At 42.2% G+C, this 12,593-nt stretch overlaps 1 protein-coding gene and 1 long non-coding RNA gene across 7 annotated transcripts in view; one reads left to right on the forward strand and one right to left on the reverse strand.

Annotated features, from left to right (window-relative positions):
* The window catches only part of PIK3CG (phosphatidylinositol-4,5-bisphosphate 3-kinase catalytic subunit gamma), a 50,539-nt gene extending 46,252 nt beyond the window's left edge, over positions 1-4,287 (forward strand). For 4 of the 5 annotated variants that reach the window (XM_021102203.2, XM_021102204.2, XM_021102205.2 and 1 more), the window contains one exon: positions 504-4,287. In XM_021102203.2, coding sequence (XP_020957862.2) covers positions 504-782 — 279 coding nt within the window. In that variant the 3' untranslated portion in view covers positions 783-4,287. 5 annotated transcript variants of the gene reach the window in all.
* The window catches only part of LOC146400083 (uncharacterized), a 52,217-nt gene that overhangs the window by 21,741 nt on the left and 17,883 nt on the right, over positions 1-12,593 (reverse strand). The window lies entirely within an intron of this gene.

Genomic DNA, 12,593 nt, shown 5'->3' on the forward strand with positions numbered 1-12,593 from the left:
TGTACCACCACAGTGCAGTGCTTCAGAGATTATAACAGCAGTTTATGTTCCTAGTCAAGTGCTTCATTGGAGACAGGGGACCTTCCTGGCTTGTCATGATCTCCTCTCAGGGACAGGATAATGCCATGTAAATTCCAAAACAGCCCACTGGTCTTCAGGCTACTTTGTTGTTGGTGTTTTGTTTTGTTTTTTGTTTTTGTCTTTTTTTGCCATTTCTTGGGCTGTGCCCGTGGCATATGGAGGTTCCCATGCTAGGGGTCCAGTCAGAGCTGTAGCTGCCAGCCTGTGCCAGAACCACAGCAACTTGGGATCTGAGCCACATCTGCAACCTACACCACAGCTCACGGCAACGCCGGATCCTTAACCCACTGAGCAAGGCCAGGGATCGAACCCACAACCTCATGGTTCCTATTCGGATTCGTTAATCACGGCACCAAGACCAGAACTCCCAGGCTACTTTGTTACAGCGACAACAGTTAACAGCGTTCCTTCCTTTTATCCAGGATGTCTGCGTCAAGGCTTACCTAGCCCTTCGTCATCACACAAACCTACTGATCATCCTCTTCTCCATGATGCTGATGACAGGAATGCCCCAGTTAACCAGCAAAGAAGACATTGAATACATTCGGGATGCCCTCACAGTGGGCAAAAGTGAGGAGGATGCTAAAAAGTATTTTCTGGATCAGATTGAAGTTTGCAGAGACAAAGGATGGACCGTGCAGTTTAACTGGTTCTTACATCTTGTTCTTGGCATCAAACAAGGGGAGAAGCATTCCGCATAATACTTTGGGCTAGAGTTTAAAACAAGTTAGTGTTCTAATGCTTTACGTCAGCAGGACAGTCATCGAACTTGATGTCATGTAGTGGGACATTATGAAAGCTGGCACTTGAGAAATATAGCTCTTCCCCTAACTGAACTCTTCACTGGAGAAAAACCTTGGCATGTTTAAGTAATGTTCAGTGTTAGGCTTATTTGCATGTTTGTTTTTTCTCATGTGCCCCCTCAGTCATGTTGGAGACTGTTCTAAATTTAAGTGGCCTAATGACCTCTGAAGTTTCAACTTTCTTGGTACTGAGTGCTTCTGAAATTCTTTACAATAATTGGTAACATCTATTGTCAGCTGGGTATCCTCTCAATTTTGGTTATCCTTGGGTTTCTCAAACTCCTTACAGGAAAAAAAAAAAAAAAACTGTGATCATTGTAACCATGCCTCATTCCTTAGAGAATGCTTCCCCAAAATCCCCTGCACATCTGCAGATGTGAGGGATGTGCCAGCAAAGCGAGCTTGTCTTTTCAGGGTCTTCTGCAGTTAGCTTCCGATACCACTGAGACTCACGAACACGAAATGGAAAATCTGAATCTTTGTGCCCTGGCCTTTCTCTGCTGGTCTGGTTCCAGGGAACATTTGTCTCAGCTCTGCCCACAGAGTGAAGAACCATCAAGTACAATTGGGCTAGCCCTTCGCCAGCACAGAAACAGCAAGTAACGAAGGGACTCATGCAGGGCCTTTCTATTCCCCACCCCCCTTGTACCCTGCTTCCCTCTTTCCCAGTTGCCCACAACTCTTTACTCAGAATCGTGACATCTTCAGAAACACCTTTACCCCAGAATTCAAAAATTAGTTGAAAAGGAATTTCTCCTCTCGGGATACTAGAATTTTAGGTACTTATTTGTAAGGATGTTTTTTGTTGTGTGTTGTTTCTAAAGCTTGTTATTAAAGGAGACATCCTAGAAAATGTGGTTTAGCTTCCAGATGCCTTAATTTTAAATTTTGGCCTGAGCAGTTTTCACTTCCTTCTTTAATGGAAGAAGATATGTGATGTGTAAAAAGTACTCCAAGTTGGGAGGAACACTACTTGCCCTGCCCATCCTGCATTCTACAGGACTTTTACACTCCGGCGCAGTCTTCAGATTTCCTAAAAAAGTTGAAACGTCTGCTTTGAAAACTCCTTTCATCTCTTAAATGTTTCCCTATTTATTGGAATTGTTTAACAGAGAAAGATCATTAAAGTATTTATAAAATATTTTTAATTACCTAGAGGTAATACTTTGCATAGAAATAAGTTAGTGATGTCTATGTTTAAGTAGAATTAGATATAAATATATATATTTAATCTTTAAATGTTCGAATTGAGATCTGTTTGATTCTGGTGTAGCCAAAACCTTTCTTTTCGAGTATGCAAAAGCCCAATGATTCTTCACCTTGCTGCACATCAGAATCACCAGGGATACTTTAAAAAAATACCCTGCCTGAGTGTCCACCTCGGGTTGTAATTAATTTGTTTGGGATGAGGCCCAGACATTAGTGTTTTTCTAATTACTCCAATTGATTCTAATCTGCAGCCAGGGTTTGAAAGTCCCACATGGCCTTTGAAGATGTAGGTAACACTGCCTCCTTGCCCACTGTGCCTTTCTCCACCTCCTAAGGTATCTAGAAAGAGCTCCTCTTCCTTGCTAACTCATCCTTTTAAATCACCATATGTCCCCCTGTACAGAGAACCATGCCTATAATGAAATGTTTACACCACTGTTAATGGTAGACATGTTATAGCATTTTTCAACCAACTATTGCCCCTCATTCTTTTGAAGTACAGAAAGAATGGTGCTTTCCAATTCAGAAGAGGATTTTTCATTATTCTCATAAAGCATAGCCAAGCTCAGATCTTGCACAGATTCCACTTTTTATTTGAATTGCAGAAATAATCACCTTAATGATAAAAGAACTATAGAAGAATGTGTTTATAGCTTATTGAACATGTGTGTACAAATTAGCTCGTCCAATGAACACATTCTTTCAGTATGCTGATTTTACATATATATATATAAGCCCATATATACATATGATGGGCTTGATTCTTCCCTATTGCAATGAAGGTACGATTTTATAGACATGCAAAAAAAACCAAAAATGACCTTTGTGTGCTTCCTTCACTGTCCCCCACGTGGCCCTCAACTTTTACACCTTTGAAAATGTCCTGGAGCCTGGTGTATCTTGCCATTGGGAGATGTTGGGGAACTACCCATATTTTCGATGCCAAAGAAAACACAGATCACAAGTTAGATGATTCAGGTCCAAGCAGCTTGTATATACATCTAAGACTGGCTACATAATTTGTGGAGCCCAGCACAAAATGAAAATCCAGGGGTTGTTGCTCACAAACTCAAGACGGTAAGAGCAGGGCACTAAACTTTCAGAGTGTGGATCCCTGCTCGGGTTTCAAGCCCATGGAGCAGGCTTTGGTGCTCAAATTACATCCAGACCACATCTGCGTGAGTGCAGAAAATGTGCCAGATCAAAGTGTTTCTCTTGCTCACACTGAAATACCTCATCTCTATGGCTGTTACTTCCCAAAACACTGGCCTGTGGCTTTGGGACTGGAACTATGGTCACTAAAATAAAGCAAAGTCTAGACCTAGTCCCAAGTGACTACATTTGACTGGCTTTGGTGACACTTTGGTGAGAAGAGAGGGAAGTGGAGACACTGTAATAAAATATATCGATTCCTAGAACAAGCTCTTACATTAATTTTTTTAACAAAGTTTTTCTTTTTGGCTGCCCCACAGCATATGGACTTCCCGGGCCAGGGATCAGATCTGAGCTGTAGTCACAACCTATCAGCAACACTGAATCCTAAACCCACTGAGCAGGCCCAGGGATAGAACCTGCATCCTGGCACTGCAGAGATGCCACTGATCCCACTGTGCCACAGTGGAAACCTCTAGGGCAAACTCTTGATTTAAAAGAATTAACTTTATTAAATATATCTTTTACTAAAGATGAAATATTTTTTAAACAAGGTTAGATATAGATATTCTACAGCATAATTTGGGGTCTGTTAGCCATATATGCAAATTATTTTCTGAAGTGAGTTGGAAAAATAATTTCGAAAGCAAGTTTCTGGAGCAAATTCTGACCTTTATTTGGTAAGTGAGGCACTCTTCGCCCTATGAAATTTAATTGTCAATTTTATTTTACTATACAAAGACAGAGTAAAATTTGGATTTTTAAAAGTTCTGCTGTGCTATCTTCTGTTTAATCCAACCTAATAAGCCTGGTCACGAAGTTTGGTTCGAGCTTAGATGCTCATCTGCATTTTTCTCAAAAAGATTTTCAGAACAGATATTGGGAAACTCAAGAACACACCTTGACTTAAGTACCACTCAGAATATCTGAGTCTTTCCCTCTTCCAGACAACCCTGTCCTCCCCATATGCATTTGTATTTTCATTGCAAATTTTTAAATGTAAATTTAAATAAAAGGAATCTGATGCCTTGTGTTCTCTGCACACATTTCTTTTTTATTTTTTTATTTTTTTTTTACATTTTTTTTTAAATGTCTAAAAGTTCAGCTATTCCTGAAACTCAAATCCTTTCTTCTACGAAATCGGTATTGAGTGCCCACTCCCTCCTAGACCGCTGGACTAAGTGTTGGATATGAACAAGACCAACCCTGTCCCAGTCCTTAAAAAGTTTATAATTTGCTGTTGACAGCAGACCCTTCACAATGGGGGTTGTTGTGGGTTGCATTGTCCCCCCCCCCAAAAAAAAATTGTTGAAGTCCTAACCCCTGGTCACATCTATCAGTGTGGCTTTTTTGGAAATAGCGTCTACAGATATAAGCAAGTAAGGATGAAGTGAAGAGGGCCCTAATCCATTATGACCCGTATACTTAGCAGAGGAGATCGGAGAATGCCTTGTGATGGAGGGAGAGAGTCTAATGATGTGTCTACAAGCCAAGGAACTCCTGGAGCTACCAGAAGCTAGAATAGGAAAAGAAGGATCTTCCACTACAACTTCCAAGGGAGCCTGGCCTTGCTAACACCTTGGCTGCAGATCTTCAGCCTCCACAGCTGTGAGAGAATACATTTCTATAGTTTTTAGCCCCCCAGTTTGCAATGGTTTTAGTTACAGTATTCCTAGGAAACTAATACAGTGTCAATAATGAACATTTTTGTGAGGTTTGGGGGGATGGGGGACATCACATAATTTAGGTAAGGGAATCTACTTGATATTTTCTGTTGTTAGCAGATCTGATTGAATTGTGAGCAAAATGTGACAAAGTGCTAATATTCTTGATATATAAAAAGCTCTAATAATTCAGTAAGTAAAGCTCAGTACCTCACTAGGAACTATTTAATTCACACACCAAAAACGCATTGTGGCCATTAAGCATAAGACAACAGACCCCCAAATCACTATTTTTTTTTTTTAAGGGCCACACCTGCACCATATGGAAGTTTCCAGGCCAGGGATCAAAAGCGAGCGACAGCTGCTGGCCTACACACAGCCACAGCAACACAGAATCCAAACCGAGTCTGCGACCCTCACCACAGCTTATGGCAATGCTGGATCCCCAACCCACTGAGCAAGGCCAGGGATAGAACCCGAATCCTCATGGTTTCTAGTCGAGTTCATTACCACTGAGCTAAGACGGGAACTTCCCCCCAAATCACTATTGATTAAACGAAACCAAATTAAAACAGAAGTTCCTTTTCACTGTCAGATAAGCAAATGTGGGTAATGCTCGGAGTTGGAGATAACTTGAGGAGAAGAGCACCCTATCCCACTGGTGAAAGCAGAGCAAGCTGGTAAATTCATGCATGGTATTTTTTCAAAATTAAGAAAATGAAGGAAGTACCTATTCTCTGACCAGCAAGTCCACATTCAAGAAGTTATCCTTCAAAATTTATTGGACAAGTGCACCAAAGACTTATGGACAAAATCAGTTGCCATTCTTTGTAATAAGCAAAAATTGGAAACAACCTAAGAGCCCCTCATTAGCAGACTAAGTCACCTCCATACCACGAACTGCGATGAAGCCCTTGAAAAGGTAGATCAAAATCTATTGATAACCATATAGAACTATGATCTGCTGAGGAGCAAAACAAGGTGGCGGAGTTCCCGTCGTGGCGCAGTGGTTAACGAATCCGACTAGGAACCATGAGGTTGCGGGTTCGGTCCCTGCCCTTGCTCAGTGGGTTAACGATCCGGCGTTGCCGTGAGCTGTGGTGTAGGTTGCAGACTCGGCTCGGATCCCACGTTGCTGTGGCTCTGGCGTAGGCCAGTGGCTACAGCTCCGATTCAACCCCTAGCCTGGGAACCTCCATATGCCGCGGGAGCGGCCCAAGAAATAGCAACAACAACAACAACAAAAAGACAAAAGACAAAAAAAAAAAAAAAACAAGGTGGCTATAGGCCAGTATTATATCACAGTTATACTGTAGCTCAAATGTAGGTTTGTGTCTGCATTAAAACCCACACCAAGAGACACATGCACCCGCATGTTCATTGCAGCACTATTCACAATAGCCAGGACATGGAAACAATCCAAATGTCCATCGACAGAGGATTGGATTCGGAAGATGTGGTATATATACACAATGGAATACTACTCAGCCATAAAAAAGGATGACATCATGCCATTTGCAGCAACATGGATGGAACTAGAGAATCTCATCCTGAGTGAAATGAGCCAGAAAGACAAAGACAAATACCATATGATATCACTTATAACTGGAATCTAATATCCAGCACAAATGAACATCTCCTCAGAAAAGAAAATCATGGACTTGGAGATGAGACTTGTGGTTGCCTGATGGGAGGGGGAGGGAGTGGGAGGGATCGGGAGCTTGGGCTTATCAGACACAACCTAGAATAGATTTACAAGGAGATCCTGCTGAATAGCATTGAGAACTATGTCTAGATACTCATGTCGCAACAGAAGAAAGGGTGGGGGAAAAAACTGTAACTGCAATGTATACATCTAAGGATAACCTGACCCCCTTGCTGTACAGTGGGAAAATAATATAAAAAATTTAAAAAAATAAAAAAAAAAACCCACACCAAACCATTTATAGTGACTATTTTTAAAACTTGCATTCATCTTTTTCTCTTGATTTTGAGGAATTTTTGACTTTCTATTATTTTAATTCCCTTTTTCTTTAATTTTTTTTATGGCCACACCTATGGCATATGGAAGTTCTCAAGCTAGTGGTCAAACCGCAGCACCAAAGGAGGCCTATGCCACAGCCATGACAACACCAGATCCTTAACCCACTGAGCAAGGCTAGGGATCGAACCCTCATTCTCACAGAGACCACATCAGGCTCTTAATCCACTGAGCCACATCAGGAACTCCTTAATTTTTTTTTTTTTGTCTTTTGTCTTTTTGTTGTTGTTGTTGTTGTTGTTGTTGTTGCTATTTCTTGGGCCGCTCCCTCGGAATATGGAGGTTCCCAGGCTAGGGGTTGAATCGGAGCTGTAGCCACCGGCCTTCGCCAGAGCCACAGCAACGCGGGATCCAAGCCGCGTCTGCAACCTACACCACAGCTCACGGCAACGCCGGATCGTTAACCCACTGAGCAAGGGCAGGGACCAAACCCGCAACCTCATGGTTCCTAGTCGGATTCGTTAACCACTGCGCCACGACGGGAACTCCAGGAACTCCTTAATTTCTTAACAAGGGAAAAAGAGTAACTCTTTCATTTGGAGAAAAAGCAAATGCAGTCAACACGATAATCCTATCCTTTAGCTTACATAAAACCTCAATAGAAAGAAAACTTTCTTTCCCAAAGGGAAAATAATCATTTGAAGTCAATAATCATCAAGCACTGGCATCAAAGCTCTTGTGAGAACTCCTTGTCATAAAGATGACAATGTCAAAGTCTCCTGTTTCACCCAACCCTGCCTGATTGTGATCGGTTACACTTCAAGGCTGGCCAGATTTCATCCCCTAAAATGACAAGGCTTTTGGAGAAGAAAGTCTCCCAGGAGGCTGTCTCTTCAATCACTAAGCAATGCTTTGCCTGGCCCAGTTCTCGGCTCTGCAAACCTGTGCAGCCTGTGTGGCCACTCCAGCCTCTCTAGCTCACAGTTAAAGCTCCCTTCAGAGGTGCAAACTGCCTCATTTTAACTTCTCATGAATGTCAGCTATTTTTCTTTCCCTAGGCATTCGCGCATTAGTAGGGTTTAAATCTCACTGCCTGCTGCTTCAGGAAGAATTTTCCCTTCTGGGAGCTGGGCTTTATAATGCACACACATATCGATCTGACTTGGAGGATGTAAAGGGGACGAGGACCTACCGAGGAACAGAAAATCTGCTTGTGACACCTCAGCAGCACTTCTCTATGTCTCACAGCAGATGGGCAGTCATCTGTGACGTTTTATACTCAAGAGACTCAAACTCAGATTCTCTTAACACTTAAAAGAGTTAAAATGGGTCCTACGTCTGCAGAGACACAGCCACCATTACCCCACTGTTTCCAGCCACATGCAAGGTTTGTGGCTGAACAGCACCTCCCATCACCAGATGTTTAACACCAGCTGTTAGGGACCACTATGGCCTCCCACCCACCATCCTTGGCATCATCACCGAGCACCTGTGCTACAAAACATCCCACCCTGTGATTACTGAGGGCTTGCACTGGGGAAATGCCGTGGTCACAAACCACTGCCCAAACCCCTGCCTGTTCCCAGGCTGTCTTTTCTCTAACTCATGGTTCTGTAAACCAGAAAAGACAGTTATCCACTTTGGAAGCACCTTGCTTCAACAATAATTGCTCACCGTGGCAGAGCATATTCTGCAGGTTTCATTGGGTAGATGGTTTTGATTCCTTTAATCTACAGAGAATTAAAGGAGTCTGAGACTTGCAAGATGCTGGTGGAAACGCAAAATGTATGGTTGTGGATGCACTGTGGACCATAAACCAGGAACTATGTGAGAGTCTGAGCCAGATGCTGCAGGAGCAATTTGGAGTAGGTGAGACAGTAAAATTAAGAGGCTTTGGCAGCAGAGCATTCCAACCGCAAGCACTGATTGTCACTTGAAAAAAAACTGTCTAATCTAATTTCAGCCTGCTCTTCTGTAAACTGAGAGGACAGCAGTACCTCCTTTGCAGAATTACTGTGCAGATTAAATGAATAATGAAAATGCAGCATTAAGGATAATGTCCAGCAATGCATTACTGTTATTGCTCGATACACGAAACCTGTCATTTCTATGCTCCATTTCAAGGAAGACTGAAGAATCTTGAGAAATCAAAACATGAAGTTCCACGGCATGATCCTTGGAGCGTGACTCTGAGGGATACTTTAAATTTAAGATGGAAATCTTAACTTTCTTTTTGTTTTTTGTTTGTTTGTTTGTTTGTTTGCTTGCCTTTTCTAGGGCCACTCCCGCGGCATATGGAGGTTCCCAGGCTAGGGTTCCAACCGGAGCCGTAGCCACCAGCCTACACCAGAGCCACAGCAACTCGGGATCCGAGCCGCGTCTGCAACCTACACCACAGCTCATGGCAACGCCAGATCCTTAACCCACTGAGCAAGGGCAGGGACCAAACCTGCAACCTCATGGTTCCTAGTCAGATTCGTTAACCACTGTACCACGACAGGAACTCCAACAAGGAAATTTTAATAGCATCTTTCTCTGATGAGTTATTCTAATCAATGAAAATTAGTTCCTAGGTTCTTCTGGGTTTAAGCCATGTTAGATGAACTGGAATCAATTGGCAAGGCTATTAATTCCTATTTACTTGTTTGTACTAGCTTTACTGAAAATTAATTGACATAAAATAAAAATCCACCAATTTAAATTGTGCAATTTGAGGAGTTTTGATAAATGTATATACTCATGTATCTACCTACCACCACAATCAAAATATAGAACAACTTTATCATTCAAAAAGTTCTCTCGGAAATCCCTTCATGGCTCAGTGATTAACAAACCTGACTAGGATCCATAGGATGCAGGTTCGATCCCTGGCCTTGCTCAGTTAAGGATCCAGTGTTGCCATGAGCTGTGGTATAGGTCACTAATGTGGCTTGAATCCCGTGTTGCTGTGGCTGTGGCATAGGCAGGCAGCTGTAGCTCCAGTCTGACCCCTAGCCTGGGAACTTCCATGTGCCATGGGTGCAGCCCTAAAAAGAAAAAGAAGAAAAAAAAAGTCCTCTCAAGCCTCTGTGTAGTCAGTTCCCTCTGATCTCTCCACTGAAACGCTTTCTGTCACCATGGCTTTGTCTTTTCTAGAATTTCATATAAATGGAAACATACAATATGGGATCTTTTGTTCCTGGCTTCTTTCACATAGCATAATGCTTTGGAGATTCATCTATGTTGCCTAAAAAAATTATAATTTAGGAAGGTTCACTTTCTGGACAGATTTGCTACAGTTCACTCTAGAGCCAAAAAAAAAAAAAAAAAGATTTCTCTCTCTCTGCAGAACAGCTCTCCTCCTGTTGGTTGAGCAGGTAACTTAGCAGATATGCCTCTCAACTCTCCTCTGGTCTGATGACCTAGTTTAAACTTCCAGCATTCCTGAGGCCCAATTAAATTGCACCAAAGGTTATGATTGGCTCAGCTTTGGTCAGGTATCCACCTCAAGCCAATCAGTTATGATCAGGGAGGCGGGGTCATGTGCTGACGCCTGCCAAGATTTACCCTACTACAATGGAAACAAGGGCAGGGTAACAAGCTAAGTTTCTGAAAGTCTTTGGCCATGAATGGAGGAGGTATGTAGGTAGAGAATCAACACTGTGTCCAAGTTTTCTGATTTTTCTTGCTCAAGTATTTTTTTGCCACATTTTCTACACAGCTGACCATAGGATCTAACTGGTAGGACACAACTGCTCGATCACATACCACTATCATTGGTAACCATCACAATAGCAGGGAAGAAAAGCAATTCAACCAAGTGGGGTGGATCTTCCCTATATTTTACCCCACAAACGAACCCAGGTCATTTACTTCTCTCCAGCTGAGTATGCAGCTGACATTTAATGAAGGAAGCACAGAAATGATTTCTGGCTATGTGGGTGTGTTTCATGCAAACACTCTTCTTCGGCAGCTTCTGACTGCAAATGAGAATTCCAAGCACTAGCAGGCACAGTTAGTGCTTAATACATTTAAGAAAAAAGAATAGAAGTTATACTGTTTCCCTGGAAACCTTTTCTAAAGGAACTTGCACATGCACCTTCTCAAGAAGCAGGTGCTATAGCCTGGGAATTCTCCTCCTGCCACCCCCACCCCCACCCCCACATGCCCCAAGGCCATCTATTAAAGGGTCATGTCCAGGACTTCTCAGTTGTAACTTTGGAGCAGTGATTGGGCTTATTTTGCTTAAGGTTACTTAGTACCATGTTTTTGTCTATCTGCTAGTTCTATGAGATAAATTTGCCCAAGTAGCTTTAGGGATCTTTTGAAGCATTTGCAAGTTCCATCTTATCAAAGGGAAGTGGAAGAAGTCCTGTGGAATAAATCAGAATGGATGGTCGGAATTCCTCAGGGAACATGAGGAGATAGCGCACTGATTATTCTTAGTTATCTGAATCTGAATTTTCAATGCTCTCATGTTCAGATTAGAATAAAAAATAACCTGGAAAAGAGATATGCATATCTGGTATCAGTTCCAGGACTTTTTTTTTTCTTCTTTTTTTTTTTTTTTTTTTAACAGCCATGATCCTACAGAGTTTTGGGGTAAGATTACAAAAACAAATGAACCCAACCTATCAAGTTTTACATAATTTTAGAAAATTATTGATACATTGATTCTCAAAGTGCCACAGGAGCAAAGTTGAGTCCCACTTGGCTCAAAGAGATATATTATGACCCGTGTGAATTAAGTAACTCCTTCCTCCACTGCAACATTTCACAATCCTCTTCCTCTTTCCTCCCCTTCCCATCTCCCTAACAACCAGGATTGTTACCTGAAAGAAAACAACCTTTGCCTCTAATTTCGGGATCCTCATCTTGGGAGGTCCGTGTTATTTCTGCCTTGGGAACTCTTGACATTTTAAGGCATCAGCTCAATATCCTGGTTTCAAGGTCCTCCTCCATGGCCAATTATCAATAAGACAAATAAAAACTGGAGTCCCTGTCGTGGCACAGCAGAAACGAATCCAACCAGGAACCATGAGGTTGCGGGTTCGATCCCGGGCCTTGCTCAGTGGGTTAAGGATCTGGCATTGCTGTGAGCTGTGGTGTAGGTTGCAGACACGGCTGGGATCTGGTGTGGCTGTGGCTGTGGTGTAGGCTGGCAGCTGTAGCTCCAATTTGACCCCTAGCCTGAGAACCTCCATATGCCACGAATGTGGCCCTGAAAAGCAAAAAAAAAAAAAAAAAATGGGGGAAAAGAGGTTATCATTCCAAGAAAGGGAAGAAATGGCATGACTCTACATTTAATAGATCAGGAGTATAACTCTAACTCCGATTAGTCTTGGACAGACAAGAGAAAGAAATTTTAGCCAGAACAGCACTTACTAAGCAAGGCCTCCAAAACAACAGCCCCATTTCCACTTGAAGTCATCCCCACCACTTTGGATGCCATAAGGTCAAGGATGAAAGTACCCAATTTACTTTCAAGATAATGTCCTTTCTCTTTCAATGCAATTATCAAACAGGTATGTGCCAGAGACCATGGGAAGGCTTTGGAATTTATAATTACTGACAGACAATTCCTTCAGAGACAGAATAATTAAGTCTTCTGCTTGTATCTTTTTCTGGCTCACTTTTTAGGAAAAAAAAAAATCATGTCACCTATTAATCTGGATAACATGGTAGTTAGGAAAAACTTTCTTACATCAGTTTGGCTTTTTAAAT

This window comes from Sus scrofa, chromosome 9 (assembly GCF_054392235.1).
Source record: "Sus scrofa isolate SSC_HxYL_T2T_F1_AM1 chromosome 9, Sscrofa_HxYL_maternal_Yorkshire_Landrace_v2.0, whole genome shotgun sequence".
NCBI classification, from domain to species: domain Eukaryota; kingdom Metazoa; phylum Chordata; class Mammalia; order Artiodactyla; family Suidae; genus Sus; species Sus scrofa.